Consider the following 24073-nt stretch of genomic DNA (forward strand, 5'->3'; position numbering starts at 1 on the left):
ATTTGTTTCAAATTCAGAAATGATAAGAGTTTTGGCTTTGTTTGTTCCAAATTCTGTATTGACTGAAGTTCTAGTGTTATTTGTTCCAAATTTTGGATTGATAATGTTCTAGCTTTGTTTGTTTCTAATTTTGGATTAATATAGGTTCTTTATATACCAAAACTTGTCTTGCAATTGCTCAAGGTTTATCGGATATTCAAAAATATTGTTATCTGAACGTGAGATTCTTATTTTTCATCACATCGCATGTGATATGGCAAATAAAAGGTGAGGAAGATGTTGTGACGTTAAAAAGGAGGTGGATGATTGTTTCAGAATTGAGCTTTAGAGGTACTTGGGTTAAGACTTTTATTGATACAGATGTTGATTCAGGGTTGCCATTGTTGGTTGATGAAGGTTCTAAAATAGGGCCGCCGAAATCCAAACTTTGCATAGTTTTTGATGACAAACCGAGGCTATTACCAGAATGGTCTTTACGTAGTATATGATTTACAAATAAAGGCTTTTAAGGAGTTTTGAACATAGGCATTTTTAAGTTCTAGATTGATATTGGTTCTGGCTTTACTTGTTTCAAATTCTGGATTAATTAAGGTTTGGTGTTATTTGTTTCAAATTCAGAAATGATAGAGTTTTGGCTTTGTTTGTTCCAAATTCTGGATTGACTGAAGTTCTAGTGTTATTTGTTCCAAATTTTGGATTGATAATGTTCTAGCTTTGTTTGTTTCTAATTTTGGATTAATATAGGTGCTTTATATACCAAAACTTGTCTTGCAATTGCTCAAGGCTTATCGGATATTCAAAAATATTGTTATATGACCGTGAGATTCTTAGTTTTCATCACATCTCATGTTATATGGCAAAGAAAAGGCGAGGAAAAAGTTGTGACCCTAAAAAGGAGGTGGTTTATTGTTTCAGAATTGAGCTTTAGAGGTACTTGGGTTAAGAATTTTATTGATACAGATGTTGATTCAGGGTTGCCATTGTTGGTTGATAAAGGTTTTAAAATAGGGCCACCGAAATCCAGACTTCACATAGTTTTTTATGACAAACCGAGGCTGCTACTAGAATGGTCTTTACATAGTATATGACTTACAAATAAAGGCTTTTAAGAAATTTTGAACATAGGCATTATTAAGTTCTAGATTGATATTTGTTCTACCTTACTTGTTTTAGGTTTGGCGTTATTTGTTTCAAATTCATAATTGATTGAGGTTTGGCTTTGTTTGTTTCAAATTCTGGATTGATTGAGGTTCTAGTGTTATTTGTTCAAACTTTTGGATTGATAATGTTCTCGCTTTGTTTGTTTCTAATTTTGGATTAATATATGTGCTTTATATACCAAAACTTCTCTGGAATGGTGTATGCTTCATAATTTCTAAATTTGTGAAGATATATATGAAAACTTGGTTCATAATTGTACATATCTATACTTCCATTGAACAGTAAACCTTCACTCGTATATACTTATTTTGTCTTCTTTTTCTTGTAACTTTTTTTTGGTTATTTTGTTGAATTAAAAAAGCATTTTTTTTTTTTTGGCTTTTTTCCCTCGGTGTTTTCTAGGACAGAGGAAACAGATCAAATCTGTTAGAACTTCTTTAAGAAGATGAATCTAGAGGCACGCACTAAATAGGTGTCTAATAAAAGCTTAATGGTGCCTTTCATAGCGTAGACATCTGTATTTTTTTTTATCATACAGATATTCTAAAAAACGATGGTTTTTAAAAAAATAGTCATCAATACTATACAGAAAGATGATGATTTTCTTAGAAATTGTTGTCTTTGAGAACATTTACACGATAAAAGAATGTGGACGGCTGTACTATAAAATTTCTACAACCTTGATACCAAAAACATTGAAAATTATTAGAAAAACAAAACAATGACCCAAAAAATGTCACAAAAATAAAAATAATAATTGTAATGATGCAAAATGTCATATTTCAAAGTAGTACAAAGATATACATAAGGTGTTTGTATCAAACTTATATTTTGTTTCCAATCAAATTTCAAAGATATGTTTATAGAGATGTTCTTTGCCAATTCCATCAACAAATACTTATTATTTCTTAGTACAACCTTCCATTAGCACATAGAAACAAAAACAGAAAGAGAGATTAATAAAAAAAGAAAAAAAGTTTAGGGTTAATTTTCTTTTGAAAAAATGAGATTGTAGAAGTGAAAGAGGACTCCATAGGATCATTCCCAAGTTGGTACTAAGCCTATTTTCTCGATGCAAGTTTCTTAGTAGAATAATGTAATTTGTACCTTTTATTTTTTTGAGAAAAATATACTTTGAACCTTAAATAAGCTTAGAAGAAAGGATTACACTTGTGGAATGAAGGATAATTCATAATTAATAAAAGAATAAAACAGTTTCATTACAAACGATGTGTCATTATTTTAAATGCTCAAACAATGAACAACGAACTGTTTTTGATAGGTCATCCTTTTTTTGGGTCAATGTCTCTTTTCTTTCCCTAATTTTCCCTCACCCCAAAATGCTACCAAGACCTAGATGTATCAGGCTGAGAGCACCTCTTAAGAAAATAATGATGTAGAAACACAGAATCATCTACCTGACAAGATTAACAACCACCTACCGTCTCTTATTCCTTTCTAAAAACCCCAACCCTAATCGCTCTGAACAGCTTGAAATATCCAATGATGAAGATTTCAATTGACGTCTCCAACAATCACCTTTAGAGCTGATTTCCAACCAACAGCCATGGCCTCAGGTTGCTCTAATGATCTCCAATGGTGGCTGTCCGATAATTGGGTTTTCTTCAGGGCTTTGCATTGACACTAAAGAGAGAGTGGTTTGATGCTTGTGTCCATGGACTCGAGCGGTTGGTGCTGGGCTTCGATAGCCTCGATGTTAGGCAAAACTTCAGTTTTGAGCAATTCTTTCTGTTCTTTGAAATTTTCCTTTTTGTTCGCTAAGCTAGTTGTACTAGTTTCTTACATCATGATCATGACGTCAAAAATTATCATTATCCAATCTAATGGATGATTATAATTAATTAATATATGCATGCATCAATTTTGAAATTAATCATCTTTCATTATACTTTTTAACTAGGAGATTTTCCGTGGTGATAGTTGAAATGTATATTTATATTATATCTATATATTTGCTAAAGGAATTTTTTAAGCTGTTTTGATAAGGGCATACAACACTTGTCAAAGATGTTCAGGCTTAGCCAGAGCTAGGATAATAATGCTGGAGGGTGTCAATGGTAAAATACATACATATATATAGAAATATGGAAATTCTACAATGCAGATGATCCGCATGCAATTTTTTAAGAAACTATCATCAATATTCATTTTTGTGTGATAGTATTGATAACGATTTTTTCAAAAATTGTCTAAAGGTTCGCATATAGACCATCTACATCATAAACGGACTCTATATACATGTATAAATATATATATATATATATATTAGAATAAAAGATTATAAAGTTACAAATTATTTATAATAATATTTCAAAATAAAAAAAAATTAATTGAAATATCTATAAGGAAAGATAACAAATTAATTCAAATTAGCATAAAATTAGGAATGAGTTATTTTAGATGGCCATATAAGGTTATATAAAGTAAATAAATGGAAAAAAAATACATAACAAATAATTTTTTCCAAGGGCAGTGGTCCATGGTCCCTCTCCCTCATACTACGATGTGGCTCTGCCCTTCTCTATGATGATGGTTTTGTTTTAGATTATTTATTAATGGATAAATTGTATTTTGATATTTTGTAATTCAATATGATTTTGGTTTAAAATTTTCAATTTAGGGTGAATTAGATTTTAAAGTTTCAAAACCAATATCCTGAATAATAATACCATCAAAATTAACATTGCTATAGTAGTATAAAGTCATATTGCTATCATAATTATTTTTCAAAAATAAAAAATATATATTTTTAAAAAATTGAAGAAAAGTAAATTTGTTATTTTTTTTATTTTATATTTATAATTTTTTATTCAAAAAATTAAATTCATACCTTTTTTATTTAACAATCATAACTAAATGTTTATGGACTTAAAATTAAATGAAAAATAAAATTATAATAAAATTGAAATTTTTGGTCAAATAATTTTATTAGATCAAAAATTAAAAATAATTTTTACATCCAAACTAGAACCAAAAAAAAAAAAAAAAAAAAACCAAAATGAAAATTAGACCACAAATTTGAAAATGAAATTTGGATACAGTTTATGTAGTGTCTTAGTTTAAGAGGGCAAAAAAAAAAAAAAAAAAAAAGAAAGCTAAATATGAGTGTGTGTCTATATATATATATATGTATATTTTGAAGAATTTTGTGTAAAAAGAATCAAAATCATAAGATTGAGACTACTTTCATGATCCACAATTAAACGACGTCGCAACTTTGTTGGCGTAGCGTTCCGTTTTCCTCTGCTTGTGTTCTCTTTGTTTTTTATTTTGCCAAAGCCTCTGCTTGGTGTTCTCTAGCACAGCACAACCTTCCATGGCGACTGCAGTGGTAGCCGCAGAGTCCGCCACAAAGCATCCCCGACCGGGTCGGGGCGGGTTCCAAGCCCATGGACTCTCCGAAGAAGAAGCCCGAGTCCGGGCCATCGCCGAGATCGTCGGCTCTATGGTCGACCTTTCCCGGAAAGGCCAAAACGTCGACCTCAACGCCCTCAAGTCCGCCGCTTGCCGGAAATACGGCCTCGCACGTGCTCCGAAGCTAGTCGAGATGATCGCAGCGCTGCCGGAGTCGGACCGGGAATCGCTGCTCCCGAAGCTCCGGGCGAAACCGGTCCGAACCGCCTCGGGAATCGCCGTAGTGGCCGTGATGTCGAAGCCGCACCGGTGCCCTCACATCGCAACCACGGGGAATATATGCGTCTATTGCCCTGGAGGGCCTGACTCGGACTTTGAGTATAGCACTCAGTCTTATACTGGGTACGAGCCTACTAGTATGCGCGCAATTCGAGCTAGGTACGGTTTTCTTAAAGCTCTCACTTTGAAAATTTTCATTTCCTTTCCTTATAAACATGGCTTTATTGAGTTTGCTTTTGTGGATCATGTTTGGTTTTAGTAAGTGGCTTTTGAGTGAAATATTAGACTAGCGGTAAGATTTATGAAAGATTTAAGACTGAATTTTGGGTTAAACTAATTTTTTTATTTTATTTTTTAGTTTTACTAATGTTTAAAGTTGAAAATTTCCATCATTCTAGAAGGTAGAAAGATCAAATTTTCAGCTTGGCTGTCAAAAAGTAATCAGCAGTAATAATCAACTGGTAATTTGGTTGGGGTGTTAACATGTAATAATTTGTATAAGAGACAGCGACACATGGTATTGTTGATTTTCTTAGAAACATTTTTTGATTATCAGAAAGGTCTAATATATGCAGAGCTGATGCATTTGTTTCTGGTGAATGTTATATCTTGTAATTATATATATATATATATATATTGTATTAATTTTCATTAACATGCTGTTTATGTGGTTCTAGATACAACCCTTATGTCCAGGCTAGAAGCAGGATAGATCAGTTGAAACGTTTGGGTCACAGTGTTGATAAGGTGTGGTTTGCTTCTCTATTGGAAACTTGAGTATTTGTTCTTTGGTGTTTGAAAATTTCAATAATGTGTTTTAGCAAGAATTGTCATCAGACTCTTACTGGCATGGCCATATGTTTGCAGGTTGAGTTCATCTTGATGGGTGGTACCTTCATGTCACTGCCTGCGGATTACCGAGATTACTTCATAAGGAATCTTCACGATGCCTTATCAGGACACACCTCTGCAAATGTTGAAGAGGCAGTTGCCTACTCTGAGCATAGTGCTGTCAAATGTATTGGCATGACAATTGAAACGTAAGCCTTTCATTAAACAACTTTCTCATCCTATATTTAACATGGTTTTAAGGAAGTTCTCCACTTTCAATTGATTCCCTTGTGATTTGTGTCATCGGACTAAAATGGAACTCTCAGCAACCCCTTCCCTTCTCCCCTTCTATATTATAGGTCTATGTTGTCAAATCACTGTTTGAAATTTGCATTGGTAAAGGAATACTCCTTTTTCATTACTGTTGATGTGGGAGGGCTTTGGTTTTATCTAACTGTAAGTTGTAACTATGGACTGGTCACTCTTATGCACTGTTGCATAGAGCAACCAGCAGAAAGTCAGTGGTAACATTTGATCATTGGCATTTGATGGTTGAGGAGCATGTAAATTTTGTTGTATGAGAAAACCTGCTGCTTGGTGGAAACTGATTCTGAACTTTCGACTTTCATTTTTCATGTCATTGCAATATTGGTGAGCTTGTTTTTGTTGTCAATTACGGTGTTTCACTTTGTTGCTGAAATTCTTATTATCTTCTTCTTCTGCTAAATCCATCAGAAGGCCTGATTATTGCCTTGGACCTCACTTGCGACAAATGCTTTCTTATGGTTGCACACGTTTGGAGATTGGAGTTCAAAGCACATATGAGGATGTGGCTCATGACACTAATAGAGGCCATACAGTTGCTGCTGTGGCTGATTGTTTTTGCTTAGCAAAGGATGCTGGCTTTAAGGTGTGTTAATTCCCCTTTGTATCTCATGGGAAAGAATATTAAATAACAAATGGTCCTTGGTTAGTATTTATCTTCGTCTACGACTGTTCATTGTAATTATTATATGAATATATTTTTATTAGTTTCTTTTCTGGTGGAAAAGAATTCTTGAATTGCAATAATTGGAGACTTGCTGAACGAGCAGATAATATATGAGCTAGTTATGCTTATTTGCTAGGTTAATTTTCTTCTTGTCTGGTTTTAATTCTTTTCTTACCAACAATGTTTATGCTTTTGCTGTAGGTTGTTGCACACATGATGCCTGATCTTCCAAATGTGGGGGTTGAGAGAGACATGGAAAGTTTTAGGGAATTCTTTGAGAGTCCCTCATTTAGAGCTGATGGGCTTAAAATTTATCCAACCCTTGTAATTCGTGGAACTGGGCTTTATGAGCTCTGGAAAACTGGAAGGTATTACATCATTATTTATTCTATTTATTAGTTTACTGCATAAATTATTCTTTCTCCCTGTTCTCCAGATATGTGTTTGTTTATGTGTCATATGACTTATTATCAGATCCAAATTTGTTTTTCCAACCCAACAATACATATTCAAAATTAGGATTAATATTATTTTCATGTAATATTAACAGTTTCTTCATTTGCAGGTATAGAAACTATCCACCTGAGCAACTTGTGGACATTATAGCAAGGATCCTGGCCATGGTGCCTCCGTGGACACGTGTTTATAGAGTTCAGCGTGATATTCCTATGCCGCTAGTTACTTCTGGGGTTGAGAAAGGAAACCTTAGGGAGCTAGCCCTAGCTCGGATGGATGACTTGGGCTTAAAATGCCGTGATGTTCGGACACGAGAGGCTGGAATCCAAGTAAGTGGGCACAACCATTTTTCTATGGGAATGTCACTCTCTATAAATTGGAAACGTTTAACCTCTTCCCGTAATAAAGACTTCACTAAAAATGCCTATGATTTTAGGACATTCACCACAAAATTAAGCCTGAAGAAGTGGAGTTGGTTCGTCGCGATTACATGGCAAATGAAGGTTGGGAAACATTTCTCTCATACGAAGATACACGCCAGGTACTTTTAGACCTCTCTTTTTCACCTACCTCTTACCCTTTTCTCCAGATTGTGAATTTTTTTCTACCACTGATTGGTTTCCAACTTCATGTTATTCATTACTGTCTTATTTGGCTTTTGCTTTAGCAGTTGTAGACAATCAAATATCGTATTCGTTTTAAATCAAAAGATTTAATAAACTCTTAGTATCTTGTAGATAAATCCATGCCTTTGTATTGCTGAAACTGACATGTCCTCATTTTCCTTCTGGTGTTATGTAGGATATTCTCGTTGGGTTGCTGAGGTTGCGAAAATGTGGTCGGAACACTACATGTCCTGAACTCATGGGAAGGTGTTCTATAGTCCGTGAACTTCATGTTTATGGAACTGCTGTTCCAGTTCACGGGAGGGATGCTGACAAGCTGCAACATCAGGTAAATAAACTAATGTCTCTATATGAATTACGCAATAATAAGTGTTCGGATGAAGTTACTTGGGATTGGAAGTATGCCATCATAATTGTTTGATTTCTGCTTAGCAGTTGATAATCATTGTATATTCTTTATTAATAGAACAACTTACTCATTTTGAGAAAATGAATATGATAGGGTTATGGTACACTTCTGATGGAGGAGGCTGAGCGTATTGCTAGAAGGGAGCATAGATCAACAAAAACAGCTGTTATTTCAGGAGTTGGAACAAGGCACTATTATAGGAAATTAGGCTATGAGCTTGAAGGGCCTTACATGGTTAAACATCTTGTGGGACAAGACTAAATAAATAAATAGAACACGATGTGGTAACATGTTTTGTAGTTGGTATAAATGTCTTATTGTCTTTTATGGTAAATTATGTCTTATTGAGTTGTGCATTCATATTTTTGGAGTTTGTTTTAGGTCAATAATTTTCTGGAATACATTATTCTTTTTTTTTCCCCCCCTTTTCAATAATTTTCTGGAATACATTATTCTTTTTTCTTTCCCCCCCTTTTTTTGGCCCCAAAAAAGAGTATATATCAGAGAAATGAATGTATTTTATTTTTCGTTTATAAATGGGTAATCTGTTGGGCTATTTCTTTTTCTCTTCTTTCTTTCTTTGTTGTTTTATTTTTAAATATAAAATAGATATACCTATGACCGAAAAAGAAAAAGAAAAAGAAAAAGAAAAAAAAAAAAGAAACGAAGAAGACGAAATATACCCACATTTCAGAAAATATGTTCAATCCGACTTTAATTTTACGTAAATGGAATACCTATGCGGGTGGCCAAACTGAATATTTTACCCTGGGCCAAATTGAATGGCTGCCACGACGACGTATTGCTCTATCCCCGTCCTACCAGTCGCTCAGACAATATAAGGCCTTTCATTCGTTCACCTAATTATATCCTCCATTATCAGAGCATTAATAAAATGCTGAAATCAACCTTTGCTCCTATTTTCTCGGCCTTTCCCGCCAAACACAGAACCCGACAACCTTCTTCCACCGCCGTTTTTAGAGTTTTCGCACATACCCCAGAAAGTGTTCAACAAAATGCCTCAGCCAACTCCCACACTAGCATTCTTCCACCATACCTGTTCCATCCTACTTCAGCTTACGTCCACCTCCCTTTCTGTCGAAAAAGATGCCATTACTGTGACTTCCCAATCGTCGCTCTTGGCTCTTCTTCGACCCAAATCGACGACGACCCACGAATCGTCAACTATATGCAGTTGCTTTCTCGGGAAATCAATGCTACGAGACCAGGAACTACGACAAACCCACCTCTGGAAACGGTGTTTTTTGGGGGTGGTACGCCTTCTCTTGTGCCGCCGAGTCTTGTTTCGTCGATTTTGGAGACGTTGAGATTGAAATTTGGGCTGTGTTTGGATGCTGAGATATCAATGGAAATGGACCCTGGGACTTTTGATGCTAAGAAAATGAAAGAGCTAATGGACTTGGGTGTCAACAGGGTCTCCTTGGGAGTTCAGGCATTTCAAGAAGAGTTACTGAAAGCTTGTGGGAGAGCACATGGTCTCAAGGAGGTTTATGAGGCTATTGAGACTGTTAAGTCTTGTGGAGTTGAGAATTGGAGTATGGATCTTATCTCTTCTCTACCTCATCAAACTCCAGAAATGTGGGAAGAGAGTTTGAGGCTCACCATTGAGCAACAACCCCAGCATGTGTCAGTATACGATTTGCAAGTGGAGCAAGGCACGAAATTTGGAGTGTTGTAAGTAATAAAAATTACCAACAAAAATAGTATGTTTAGCTTTGTAAATTGATTTGATTCTGAAAATTAAAATTTTCAGGTATACACCAGGGGAGTTTCCATTGCCCTCTGAAACACAATCAGCTGATTTCTATAAAATGGCTTCAAGAACACTTTCTGATGCGGGTTACAACCACTATGAAATCAGTAGCTACTGCAAGAGCGGGTTCGAATGCAAACACAACTTCACTTATTGGAAGAACGAACCATTCTATGCTTTTGGCCTTGGTTCTGCTAGCTATGTTGGTGGGTTGAGATTTACAAGGCCAAAAAAGATGAGAGAGTACATGGGTTATGTAGAGAATTTGGAGAATGGTTCTGTGGGTTGTAATGAGAACATTCATATTGATGGCAAGGACATGGCCATGGATGTTGTCATGCTCTCTCTTAGGACAGCAAGAGGTCTAGATTTGAGAAGCTTTGCAGAAGCATATGGTGATTCTCTTGTTCATTCTCTTTGCGAGTCCTATAGACCCTATGTGGAAAGTGGTCATGTAGTTTGCTTGAACGAACAGAGACGGGCACTTGCTGCAGATGAATTCAATTCAGTACTTTTTAAAGAGGACAAAGATCAAGCGAAAATGGCATATATTTGGCTTAGTGATCCGGACGGTTTCCTTCTATCAAATGAAATGATATCACTTGCATTTAGGGTGATATCACCGTAGCCCCTGATCCAGCTTGAAGCTTGGAGCTGTTTTTACAAATACATTTTATGGATGCTCGAAATTTGACCAACCATTCCATTACATTATTCAAGGATGGCCTGTTGAAGTGGTAATGCAACAAAAAATTTTTGATAAAGAAAGATTTTTCTGCATCCGACGCACTATGAAGCAAAGCAAATGAGAAAGAAACCAATGAGAAAAAAGGGACCACTGTTTCCATGTTATCCGAAAGTTAATACAGATTTTCTACTAGGGACAAGTTTTTTAGAGTGTATTTAGGATAACCTCAAACTCCTGTCATATGTTTTGTTTAATTATGAATTACAATTAACTGTGGAATTATACTTTGTTGTAATAAGGTTAAGAAGCATGTTTTGATTAATACAAATATTTTTATAATCTGACTCCTTTCACAGCTAGTCTTTACATTGAAAAATTATATCAAACAAAATCAAATCTTTCAATGAATAGAATATTTAGAAAGAGATTCATCTGTTAGGAATAAGATTGCTCTAGGACAGAGATTCATCTGAAGGAACATTTAGGCAGAACTCACGAGGACAACCAGGTTTTTGAGGATAAGATACAACTTCATAAATTGTGTATAGATGTCACTGCTATTTTCAACAACAAAGAAATCCTACCCTAGGTGTAGAACATGTCATCCCTGGAGCTTATAATTGGTAATCCAGCAAGTTTGGCTTCTTCCATGAATTCTAGTTCACTTTGTGCTCCATAGTCTTCTTCCATGAACTCTAGTTCACTTTGTACTCCATTGTCTCACAACCTTATGAGTCGTAAACATTACCAAGAGAAGCTGTTGGAGGGCAAGTCCAATTGGCATAGGAAGAATATTTCCATCTTTCGTTGTCTCATCAATATTGATGATTCCAAGAGCCTAGAATTCAACACGAGTAAATAGAGTTATGGAATTTTTATTTTGTGATGACTTGCAATTCTTCATTAATGCATCCTATACAATAATCAAGCCAATATTTTTATTTTCAAGTTAATAACAGAATTTACATTTTGGTTGGCCACCAATGATTATTCACCTCTGATGATATTTCCAAGATAATTTAAACCACATTACACTTTGTTACGGAACCGCCTGTTATTACCCCAAAAAACATTCTTATACCATAATTTGACAAAAGAATTATTCTATACATGTCAGTTAACACAAGAAGGTATATAAACAGAGTTTAGAAAAGAGAACTAGGATGGATTACCAACTATGAGCCTTTAGCTTTCCGCCCACTTTGTGGGATGCGTCTAAGCTCTTGGGTTCTCATTCTCATATCCCTGCAAGATACAAAATTACTTACTAATACTTGAAACAACTCTCTCCAAGGGCTTCTAATGACTAAAAGTGATACCTTTGGTGCAAATAAACAAGAAGATAAAACAGTGGAAGCAGCATCATAGTCAGTATTGAAACAGCCAGGTAGAGAACACTTGTTTGCTTCTGCACAGACGAAACAGCAAAACCATTCAGTTAAACTGTTAAAACATATATATGATTAGAGAGAAAAACAGAGCAACTTCTCATAGCCAGCAAAAGTCCTAGATAACCTTTACAAAAAACTAAGTCAAAAATAGGGAAGAAAAGCCTAATTGAACCTTTAGAAAATTACCTTTCATTGTAACTGCCTATGTTTGACCTTGACAGAATGCTATGAACATTTCAAACAAGAACGCACCAGCAAGCAATGCAATTTGAATTTAAACATGTCAATTCCCCTTTGAGGATTGAGGAAAGCACGTCATGAAACCGATTTTTTCTTTACAATTTTTATAAGTAGTACAAACTGACATGGGCATACTATACATGCAAAGCATGGAAAAGGTAATTTAAATATTTTATTATAAAGTTTACCAATGAGACCCCTTAAGTGCAAGTTTAACCTAAAATCTATTACACCACAGGACGACCTGAGTGAAGCCTTACCTTGCCTCCTCTTGAGAAAGGTTTCTGTTTCCTGGAGCAAGAATGAGCATCACAAAATTGGCGCAAAAACAACTCTACAGTTACATCAGAATGTTAACATAAGTAGAAAAGGGAACTAAATGAAGTGGTTTTAATTCGTACACTACCATTAATTTAAAAAAAAAAAAAAAAAAAAAAAAAAAAACCCAATGTTCATAAAAACATGAGTATAAATAAAGAATAGAGTTTCTCTCTTCAAAATATAGACAAATACCATGAAGTCGACTGGCTGAGGGTCCTTGATGAATGGGAAAACAACTATCAGCAAGACTCTGCAAAGAATATTCTATATATAAACAAGCACAATATAGGGGTCCAAAAAAATAGCAATCCTAGTATTTAAAAGCAACCTCGCATAGGTGGTGATTCCTTGCAACAGCAGCAGGATTGCATTTGGCTTTTGTTGACTTGGTTTTCATCACATGGTCACAGTGCAATGCCCCACACAAATCAGCTAAGCACTTGCTGCCGTTCTGCATCCATTGAGAGATTGTAATATATACCGACCCATATGATGATAACAAAAACCATATGTTCAAAATGAAAATAACACATAATAGACTGAGTTCCAAAGAATACATAATCATATCTAAAAATCTGCAGCTTTCTGATACAAAATTTGACACCTTCCACATGGCTTTGATGGCATGAAAGATGGGCAATTTGAGTTTTACAGAATTTGAAATAAGATGGCATGAAATATAAGAATTTCACATTGCACCTTGGTGCACAAGTGCTACCACATATAAGGAAAGGAAAAAGAATCCACGTACAACATTCAGAAGATTGTGATGCCTGTTGTCCATATGCTGATCAAGAAACTTTTCAGCACGGAAACTTTTCTTACAGTAGCCACACTGCCATTCATTTATATCGAAATGAATTTTATGCTCCTCCTGATCTCTAAATAGGTCATTGTCTGGATGAAGTCGGCACTTACTTGAAATCGAATAGTGTTCTCGTTCCACAAAGGGCATCAAATACTACATGATATACAGCTACAGTTGTTACTCAAATAAACAATTTTGCATGGTAGAACATTGTAATTTCACCCTACATCTGATGCATACCTCCTCAATGATTTTCCATGCTGCCCTGCTTCTTTCTCTGGAGCAATGTACTTGATGAGCATGTTCCTGTTCTTGCTTAAGAGTTCTAACACAAAAATATAACAAGAATATTATACAGATAAAACAACATTACAATACCACTTTATTACTGTTAATGTAATCGATGACTTCTGCTTCTCACACCATACTATTTTCTCATATGAAAGAAGGCCAAAAAAAAAAAAAAAAAAAAAAAAAAAAAAATTCTTTATCTCTCAACTTCATCTTGGAATTCCACATGTACAACAAAATTCAATCATTTAAGGCTTGGACTCGTGATTATTAATCCGGGCAAGAAAGCTACACTACCTTGAAGCAGCAGAACCTTCATAATCCTGGATCAAAAAGATTAACAAACACTGTTGGTGACCAAAGCTTTAACAAGGCAAAACGGATAAACAAATTCATAATATTAGCAAATGATGAACAACAATCCAGCACACCAAGAATCCGGAGAAAAGCCCTAAAACTTCAAAAAGAAAATCCTACTACACATTATGCTATAAATAGACAAACTAGACAATATTTTGGTACAAAGCGTAATAAACTACTGAATCCACTAGCAAAACTGAATACAATATAATTTTCAACCATTGAGGAATTTGCTAACAAGTCCAAAATTTCTCCTTTCCCATCAAAATCAGAACTTCTGCCCGGTACTAATTATTATTTTTAAAGGTATGCGATTCACAAATTGCTCTAAAAAATAAAAAATAAATAAAAAAATAAAAAGTTATTGGGCAGTTTATTGTGTCCAAATTCAGAAAACTTGCGTGAAAAATACAAACTTTTCAGCTTCCAAAAATTGAAAGCGGAAGAAAATTATCCATATTCGTTAGTAGTGAACCATGAGCTTATGCATCAATCATTTTTCTGTCGAACCAATAATTTTACATAAAATTTATTAATATCTAAAATAAATTATCCAATTGAAAGGTTGAATTGGAGCTACCTAACACAACCAGCAGAAAAGCATAGAGAAATCTCTACGACAAAGAAATGAGCATGTATGTACCTGGTTTTTCTGTGTAAGAGGAGAAGATGAGGAAACATGGACTATTTGTTGAAGAAAAAGCGATACCAACAACAAAATTGAAGAGATTGCTGCTGTGGTTTTCCTCATCTTTAATTCTCTCTATCTCTCCCTATCAAAATATAAAAACTTTTCTGCAAAATCCTTCTTCCCCTATGATAAAGCTTCGATAAACTTCCGGTTTCTTGTAATTTCTTATGGCTCTGTTTGGAAGCTCGGAAAATTCCACTTCCATTCGGAAAGGTTTAATAATATATCTTTTATACCCGAATGAACTTCTTGTCTCCCGCTTTTGTTAACCCCACTACCTTTTCTCCCATTTTTTTTTTTTAATTATATTATTATTATTTTTATAAATTGGTAGGTTCTTGTTTTCTCATTATTAGAGGTGGTAGTTGTCGTTGTTGAATTTTTTTTTTTTCTCATTTTTAAAAATTTACAGAAAATATAACCCAAAAGAAAAAAAAAAAAAAAGACTTTTTCTTTTTTTCTCTCCCTCTTCTTTAATTTTTTTCTTGAGGTAAAAGATTTCTCGAACTAAGCTTTTCTTTAATCTCATACCATTGATTCAAATTTGTCCCAAAAAATAAAAAAATAAAAAAAATCATAAGGACCTTAACCCAACCGATGACTTACTAAAGAATAATTTTTGAACCAAAACACAGCATTATGAAACTTAATCCGAATTCGTAATTAAAAAAAAAAAAAAACTTAATCCGCAGATCAAACAAAACAAAAATTACCAAATTGGTCTTCTTCTTCTTTTTTTTTTTTTTAATTATATAATCCGCAGATTTTACTCAAAACTTACTCATACTTAAAAGTGTGTTTAAGAGACAAAATTAATTTACAGTCCATGGTTTCAACACTGAATAACAAACTAATGGGGAGGAGGCTTAATGCTTAATTTTCTTCTTGCCCCTCTTTCTTGAACTTGTTTCAGGTTCTTGCTCCTCAGCCTTCTGCTCTGCCTCTAATATGGCCAGCTGCAGTGTACAATTACAATATTACAAGCCATTAAAACAATGATTTGTTCAGTTTTCCAGAAAGTTTATAACTCTTAAGGCAAGAGTAGGGAAAAAAAAAAAGAAAAAATTAAATAAAAACAAAACCGGAATAAAAGTTTTACCTCATCAAGTATAGGTTTAAGCTCCCTATACCTCCCTTCAGCAAGATCAAAGCCATCCTTACGAAGCTCCTGCATGGCAACACGACTTCATTAAAAGTGGAAATAAATGTATAAGTTATAACATGTTTGCATCTTAACATATAAATCTAAAAAACTAGTTTTCAAATTGAACAAATTAAGGTTGGTTGAAAGCATACCTTTCCAGTGTGTTGAGTATGTTCATGGGCTGCCATTTGCCAGTACATGTTCGTACGTTTATAGAAATCTTTAAGGGTCTCTCCAGGCTTCACATAAAACGAGCAGCAAGCATCAGTAGAGGAAGTGATGGAGTGAAGAAAGCAAGGAGAGATTAAAGCTTGAGCCTTCTTAAGGACTGGTTATGAATTTATAATCAACAATATACACAAAAGTCAAAATTTTATTTCGAGTCTAGAACCATGGTTCAGGGGCCAATGAAAAAGTTGAAAATCAGTAAGATTGTTGCCGTCTCTTTTGCAGCTTTCATAAATAAATAAATAAATATAAAGATCACCATTGGTGTTCTTTGAGAATCTGAAAGACCCAGGTTGGCTCTGATCTGCTCTATTCTAGCCCGTTTCTCCTTCCTTCGAAGACTCTTTCCCTCGCCTTTGATTAAAGCAACGGCATCTCCCATTTGAACTGATCCATCTTTGGCATTCTATGAAAATGACAAAATAATTAAGAGATGGCTTAATTTTATTTCACATTCTCATAGTAAGCAAAAATTGTTTCATAGTAAAGGTATGGAATTCAAAATAGAAAACACAAGTTTTTGCAAAATCAGTAAGGTTAAATGAAAGCACCTCCTCATCATCATCATCCTCACTCTCGTCACTGTTACTATCACTATTGTCTTCATCTCCACTATCATCTTCATCTTCATCGTCATCCTCATCCTCTGACGCCTCCACCCACTCAGACTTGGATGCCTACATTAAAAACAGAAAAGCAGAGCAAGGTCAGACAAGATTCAATAAATGATACTCTGTTTCCCCATAAAGTGAGGCATTATTAAAGTTAATATTTTTCTCCTTTTATCTTTTTGTAAGACGATGCCCTCAAAGAAACCAGATGAAATGATTTTAAATATTGAAAGTCACATTCCTAGCATATAAATTGCCAATAAAACTTATTTAATATAAATCTGTCAAGCAAATTTTTCTTTGAGCAACTTTAATACAAACATGGAATTCTGCACAAGTCCTCACAATCATACTAAGGTGGCACGGAACCATGAAGCTCAAAAGAATTAAAATGGAATGAGAACTGAAAGCTTTTCTTATGCCTCTATAAAATGCACTATGGAACATCTTTCTGTGTGTGTAGGTGTATTTGTTTTGTGAGAAAGTGAGAATGCCATTGAACAGTATAAAAAATTAATCTTCCAAGCAACGGCATAAGTGGTCAACATTTTATGATGCATCCCATTAAATATTACTACTTTGCCATCTTGAAAAGCATGGGTAACAATATTTTATAAGCATTTATACGTAAAAATGAGCCATCACAAACCGGTATGATGCACTTCCACTCGTCAAGTTTGCTGAGATTCAGACAATACAAATCATCAAGGGTAATTTCTCGATCTTTGATCTCCATCATGCCTCCATATACATATAATGTATCTTTTCCAACAACCATGCAGGAATTGATCCGTCCACAGGGCTTCACTATCTAATAGGTTGCACCCAATTCATAATCAATACAAGAATGAATCTAAATAGATGCAACATAAAAAACAAATATTAAAAAATATTAAAACAGCATGATGAACCTCTGGTAAGTCAGAATTTGGTAGGTCCATTTTCACACTAGATTCATGGTTCAACCCATTGGGTTTGACAGCTAACCCACTGTCATCAACTGTCACCATCGCTGCCATGTTTTGTGACATTTCATCAATGTTGCTTTCCTCTAGACCAGCTTCTGCATTTTCAGATTTCTCATCTTTTCCAAACTGTTGCTCTGGTTCAGTAGAAATTTTCTTATCATCATCGATAGATTTTGGTTCAGAACTCTTTTTTAACTGTAAAATGAAAGTAAAATTAGTCCATAGAATATTAACAGCATAAATGAATTACTTCCAAATTAAGTAAGAAAAAAATTTAAAGCCAATGGTAAAAAAAACTAAAAAAACTTTTAAGTCAGTACAAATCCACATAAAGTGGATATCCATGTTATAAATTTGTATATGCCCAAACCTTATTCGTTGACTTCTCCTTCCGTAGTTCTAATGGGTACCTGAAGCAAAAGATAATTGTTATGTGTTGTATCGGCTTTTCATAGAACTAATATTTTGATTTGGACCTACATCCTAACAGCTTTAAGCATTTGGGAACGACAGCAACTTAACAGCTGTATGTACACAGTTGAACATTATAATGTTCATTTCTCATGGAAAATCATATTTCACTCATTACATTTGCAAATAATAAGAAGAAAAAGCAAACATTTAATTTGGAGTGGGGGACAATACAACTGGAAGACATTGATATGATATGCATAAATACAAAATGCTTAAGGAGCCTTAAGATTGTACTGATAACTTGAACTTATTGGCAATTGAAAGCACTAATCTTACCAGCGATTGTTGTCTAATTGGAATCCGTAAAGTTCATTCAAGAACAAGCTCATTATTACATCACCTGTATGCACAAGGGAAAGGCACAGGACCAAAAAAAAAAAAAAAAAAAAAAAAAAATTGCAGAAAAGATTTTGACATCAGATGTAGGCTTACTTACGAAACCAAGCTCATCAAACAAAAAAGAGAACCCGCAAAATATTCAGTAGATAATATCCTATATCAGCAATCTATGTTTAAATGGAACATGATGGCTTTCATATATATATATATATATATATATAACAAGGCACACAAACCAGAATAAACTAACCTTTAACTTCCATATCCACCACACCACCAAATAGCACTGCTCGCCTTTTATGAACACACATGGAAAACCCAGCACGAGGTCCAGGAGGCATCCCACTCTTCTTCACCTATTATAAAGTAACTACTAATAAGAATAACTACCGATATAGCAAATTTATTAGGAAAATAAGGCTTAGATATGTTGCAAAAATTATCTTTCAAAGCAAAACAAGATAGGTAACAGCAATGTCAAATAAATAATGGTATATAAAGTAAGAACCTTGTTCCACTCCCAAGTCCTAGGATCAAGGGACCACATGTCAGAATGAACATTTCCTTTCTCAGAGCTATTATTATCAGATGACATTTCTTTGGAATAACCACCATATAAGAAAATCTGCAATGTCAAAAGTAAAAAATGAGTAACCATATTCCCTGGTTGATAATTTCATCAGGAAAATTTTATAATTAACAAAAAACAACCATGACATATCTCCTCCTGCAACAAGCAGCTTAAAACCAGAGAGCATTTCCACAACTCCTCTCATTAAGAGTGTCTTTGTTTCACTCACCTCATCTTGGTAAACGAAAAACTGAAAACCACTCCGTGCACTTGGCCACATGGCTCCAGGGCTAGGCTTTATCTCTTGCCACTAAAATGCCAATGCAGAAGAAAAAAATTAGTTAAACAATGTATAAAAAGACAACAGATAACAAAAGCATGATACTAGCATAATGCAAGAGGGTGACGACATGTTTACTTTGAATTGATCCAGGTCAAATACATACAAATCATTGTAATACCTGCAAAGATAAAGTAACATATATGATCAAACTTTATACGGATAGAGATGTTAACATGCTAAATTACTATAAAAAATATACATTTTAGTATTATAAGTCCTCTGAATATAGTCAGCTTCATTAAAAGGTTAATTTTTTTTTGAAAAATCCATTAATTAAAAACAACCAATCAAATAACTATGAAATCTTCAAAAATGTAAAAAATAAAAAATAAAAAATTAACAACCTCACTTCTCTAAGTGTGTCATAGAAGCCACCAAAAACTACAATCTTGTGCTTGTATAGTACCTGGAAAAAGAACAGAAAAAATGTATATAACTAAAAATTAAGAAAAAGGTACAAATGAGATGAAGAGTGCACCAGTATATTCTATAATATAATACCAGAAAAATAAAACGTATTCCTGGGCTACAGGAACCACAAAGATAATATGGTTCAAAGAAATGGATACAATAACTTGAGCACTCAGTCAAGCATTATGATTAAAATGGTCATGTCATGGTCATTAAAAGTGTAAATAATAATATAACCTTCTATTATACATATGTAAGTGTGCCATGTGCAAGTGGCATCGATATTTATATAACATAAAACTCCTAAAGCAACCTGTACTTACCATTCGATGACCTGAGCGTGGACTTGGACACCCTTTTAAATTGAGTTGTTCCCATTGATTTGTTTTAAGGTCCAACATCCAAAAGTCCTACAAATGAAAAATACAAGGAGAATTTACAACCTTATAAACTTGGCTGATATCTACATGTAATGGTCTACAAATCAATCGGCCAGAAACTACGTGCTTAATAGGTCTTACCTTGTAATGATGGAACCTCTCTTGATTTGGAGACGTAAACTCACCACCTAATAACAAACAAAAGAAATCATATTTGTGACACGGAAGAATTATGTGCATTTCAGCAGATGTTTTTACTGTTTAGCATGCCAAAGTACTGTCAATCTACCAAAGATATAGAGATAATTCTTCCAAGCAACTGCCTGGTGAGCACTACGAGGAGGTGGACTATTGGGACTTGAAATTAACTTCCATTCCTGCTTTTCACTGTCATACCGATAAAGATCACCATAAACAAATGTCTGCAACAATACAAACGAGAATGTAAATAAAGGCGAGTAACATATAAAAATTTACCTCGAATGGAACATGTAAAAGAATTATCAAGAACTAACCTTGTTACCATTATAAAATTCGCCTCCATAGAGAATCAATTCAGTATCTTTCAAGGGATTAATGTTCAGCTACACAAACATCAATGTAAATTTTCAGTTTTTGCATGAGGGAAGGTTAATGGTAAGTAAATATGTCGAGTAACTAATGAAAAATAGGTAAGGGGTATTACTGTACAGTTCGATCGTGGTGATGGAGCTGGGACATTTTCCTCAACATGCACTTCTTTCTTCTTAGCTTCCTCTTTTTGAATACTCAACTGTCAATCAAAACCCAAATACATACATAAAGAAAATTTTCAAATTTCCAACAAAAACCTCCCAATGTATATTGCCCTCGTCACCAATTGAAAGATGCCTCATACTCTTATTCAAAAAACTTAAAAAAGAACCACCAATTTGAAATCCTCTGTTTCTACACAAAGACACAACTTCCCAAACGGCACATTCTGTTCCAAGAGTTTAAAAATCTAGCAGCCAAAGTTCAAATTTTCAATGCCACCAAACAAACGCATACCCATCAAAATACTCAAATTTTCAGCTCAAAGTAAGCAAAAAAGTTTAGTCTTTTATTAATCTAAAGGACACATACATATACATATACATATACATATACATATATATGGGAAGAAGCTGTATAATAGAGAATGAATGTGTACCAAAATGGCATCGATATCATCCTCGGGAGAGAGCTTCTTGGTGTCTCTACGAGCTCTCTTTTCCTCTGCTTTCGCAGTTTTCCTCACCGTTTTCTCTTTGCCTTTTCCGGGTTTCTTCGTTTTCTTTCCCATCGTTCAGGAAAAACAAAAGCAGCCAAAGCTTGAAGCCTTTTTTCTGAACAGACTGGGGACAGAGGAGGAACTAGGAAGAAAGAAAAAGACCCCGTATGAAATGCACCACTACGCACAAAGCAACGAATTTACGACGTTGTTTTACATCGTCGTTTGTTGGCATGCCAAAGAAGAAGAAGCTTTCCCTACTATCTTTCGTGAACCATGGCCCATTGTTCTTGGGCCTAGGGTGAGCCCTATTTGACGGCAGGCATAATATGCCTAGTCAAAAGCCCATTTTAGCCCACTATCCACTGTATTGACCCTCCGAAAGGGTCCACCTCCAAACGTCAACAGAAAGGCCCATGTCTAAAAACTTTGGGCTTTGGACCACATACTAATATTAAGCCCAAATAAAGAATATTGCTTGCGAAATACATAAATGAATTTGGTCCATATACTACATAATAATATGTCAAAATGTTTATCAAGTGATAATGTTATTATATAATTGATTTATATTTAATTATGTTTATCTTTTAAAAAATTCACATATATATTAAAATTTTTAACTAATAAAATAAAAATATATTGGTAGATATTTTGATCGTGTAATTGGTATATCTAGCATTTACATAGGAGAATAAATAAAGACATGCATTTAGTAAATTTTGCTGCAATTGACGATATATTGCTCATATTATGGGATTTATTGCCCATTAAATTATATATAATTCCGATAATTCATCCTTTTTTTTCCCCCTAATAATTCACCCATTAATTAGACAACAAATTATCAAAATTATATGTAATTTGATGGATGGTGGTCATCATAATTTGGACAATGTCGCATATCTATGAACTAATACATCCCAAAAAACATTGACTCGGCATTACTGGTTAGAGAGAGAGAATGTTTTTGGTGAATTAGAGAGAGATAATGCTGAGATAATGTTTTTGGTGAATTAGAGAGAGATAATGTTGTATTCAGATGTATATATACTTATATCCGTATATATACGGTATATATTCTTCTCACCAAAAAAGAAAATATGTACCGTATATATTCTCTCAACCCATGGTGTGATATGATGATGGTCCAAAAATTAAAAAGGACCATTAAAAGGAGAGCCTCCCTTCCATATCTATAAAACGTCATGTAGCTTGATCTTTTTGCCATTTGTTCCCACCTTTGCTTGGAGTTCTTAACCTTTCTCGACAAAAAGCCAAACTCGACCACTACTAAACGCCTTTTTCTTTCCCACTCCTTTTTAACTTGTATTCAATACCCTCACTTTTTTTTTTTTGCCCTTTCTCTTGTCTCTAAAAAGGAGAACCCACTGGCCACCACAGTTTCAAAGCTTCAAATCCCCAATTATAAAAACTCCCATTTCCACTTTGCGCATGCAAAATTGTATATCATTTTCTTTTCTTTTTTTTAACATTTTACAAAGCTTAAATTATTCCTTTCTTAAAGACATTTTTCCACTGACAATTATTCAACTAAGAAAATAAGGTACATGTATAAATTGTATAATGTATTCATTCTCTCCCATATTACAAACCACCATAATTTCTGCAACCTCCATAACTAGCTGATATTCTTAGTATACATTAACCACCAACCAAAGTTTTTCTTGGTACAGATTAATAAGGAAAATTTTCAAACAAATTCATTAGGTCTTCTTTTCCTCTATGGTTTTCTTGCTGCAGAGACTGATTAACTTGTCTCTTGTATAGGCAGATTCAGTTAACTTAATTTGTGACTAGACTTACGAATGAAAGTTGTAACAATGTTGTCGCTAAAAGTAGTAGTTATAACTCAAGTACATTGAATTTTTAGATACAATAAGCCGTCTTAACTGCAAATTTACACAATAACACACTTTACTCACAAATACAACATTTTGTTTATGCGACCAAAAAAGTGTTTGTGATAATTTCTTCTTTATATCTAAACCACTAACAACACCCCCCACCACCCCCAAAAAAAAAAAAAACTTTATACTGCACTACTTTTTTGTTTTTGTTTTCGTGTGGTCTCAGACTTGACAAGGACCAACATTCTCTGCTTCTGGAGCACATAAAAACTGCAGATTCATTTAACTAATGAACAGGTAAAGTGACAATGTGAGTTAGTTTTCCTTCTTGTTTAAGTACAAAGACTTGTTTAATTGCTATGCATAAAACAAAAAATGTTGTTTAATTGCATGCGTTTTTATAACACAACTTTTAATGTATTCTGCTTTTTTCACAAATTTTATTGTACATTTTGCTTTATTGCACACCTATTATAGTTCCAAGGCACACTTTTCACGTATTCTTTATGTTTAAGTACATCCTTTCTTTTTTTTTTTTGTTGGGGACTTTGCTCAGTATTAGCTTTCTTTATTAATTTTGTTGACAACTCAGCTATGCTTTCCGCGTAATAGATTTTGGTTTTTTCTGTTTATTTACAAAACCAATTTACACCCAAAAAAAAAAAGAAAGAAAAGAAAAGGGAAAACCAAACCAATCCTTATCTTTTAAAATGGTGGTTTTAGGACCAAACATAAAGGGTCCCTCATAAGATTCGTCCAAACTTTTATATTTTAATTTATAAGAAAAATAAAAACACTTTTAATTAGATC

General features: G+C 34.1%; 4 protein-coding genes across 7 annotated transcripts; 2 read left to right on the plus strand and 2 right to left on the minus strand.

Annotated features, from left to right (window-relative positions):
* The first annotated feature begins 4379 nt into the window (after positions 1-4379).
* LOC107418157 (elongator complex protein 3) lies at positions 4380-8547 on the plus strand. Its single transcript, XM_016026823.4, has 9 exons — positions 4380-4974; positions 5493-5562; positions 5683-5855; positions 6382-6556; positions 6839-7005; positions 7203-7422; positions 7530-7634; positions 7895-8047; positions 8222-8547. The coding sequence occupies exons 1-9, from the start codon at positions 4499-4501 to the stop codon at positions 8387-8389; spliced, it is 1707 nt and encodes a 568-aa protein (XP_015882309.4). The 5' UTR covers positions 4380-4498; the 3' UTR covers positions 8390-8547.
* A 181-nt stretch (positions 8548-8728) lies between these two features.
* Positions 8729-10949, plus strand: LOC125422508 (uncharacterized). The gene is made up of 2 exons (XM_048474429.2): positions 8729-9823; positions 9903-10949. Exons 1-2 carry the CDS (start codon positions 8868-8870, stop codon positions 10528-10530), a joined length of 1584 nt encoding a protein of 527 aa, XP_048330386.2. The 5' UTR covers positions 8729-8867; the 3' UTR covers positions 10531-10949.
* A 17-nt stretch (positions 10950-10966) lies between these two features.
* Positions 10967-15002, minus strand: LOC107418119 (uncharacterized). Of its 4 annotated transcripts, none has more exons than XR_007241212.2 (10): positions 14645-15002; positions 13939-13964; positions 13591-13675; positions 13294-13503; positions 12871-12993; positions 12735-12792; positions 12482-12512; positions 11910-11998; positions 11763-11835; positions 10967-11428 (listed from the first exon to the last, which is right to left on the minus strand). XR_007241212.2 is itself a non-coding variant. In XM_048474431.2 (10 exons), the coding sequence occupies exons 1-9, from the start codon at positions 14750-14752 to the stop codon at positions 11766-11768; spliced, it is 840 nt and encodes a 279-aa protein (XP_048330388.2). In that variant the 5' UTR covers positions 14753-15002; the 3' UTR covers positions 10967-11428; positions 11763-11765. The 4 variants fall into 4 exon arrangements, 3 of the variants coding, with proteins under 3 accessions (XP_048330388.2, XP_048330387.2, XP_048330389.2); XM_048474431.2 differs by having other exon boundaries at positions 12482-12555; positions 13594-13675; XM_048474430.2 differs by having other exon boundaries at positions 12482-12555; positions 14645-15000.
* Positions 15003-15401: 399 nt separating this feature from the next.
* LOC107418163 (uncharacterized) lies at positions 15402-21574 on the minus strand. Its single transcript, XM_016026830.4, has 20 exons — positions 21333-21574; positions 20847-20933; positions 20677-20745; positions 20451-20583; positions 20303-20349; positions 20105-20191; positions 19715-19776; positions 19446-19488; positions 19257-19337; positions 18965-19081; positions 18707-18812; positions 18394-18457; positions 18014-18053; positions 17587-17838; positions 17325-17486; positions 16616-16741; positions 16324-16470; positions 15989-16075; positions 15792-15860; positions 15402-15648 (listed from the first exon to the last, which is right to left on the minus strand). Exons 1-20 carry the CDS (start codon positions 21462-21464, stop codon positions 15559-15561), a joined length of 2001 nt encoding a protein of 666 aa, XP_015882316.2. The 5' UTR covers positions 21465-21574; the 3' UTR covers positions 15402-15558.
* Positions 21575-24073: the final 2499 nt, after the last annotated feature.

This window comes from Ziziphus jujuba, chromosome 2 (assembly GCF_031755915.1).
Source record: "Ziziphus jujuba cultivar Dongzao chromosome 2, ASM3175591v1".
NCBI lineage: Eukaryota > Viridiplantae > Streptophyta > Magnoliopsida > Rosales > Rhamnaceae > Ziziphus > Ziziphus jujuba.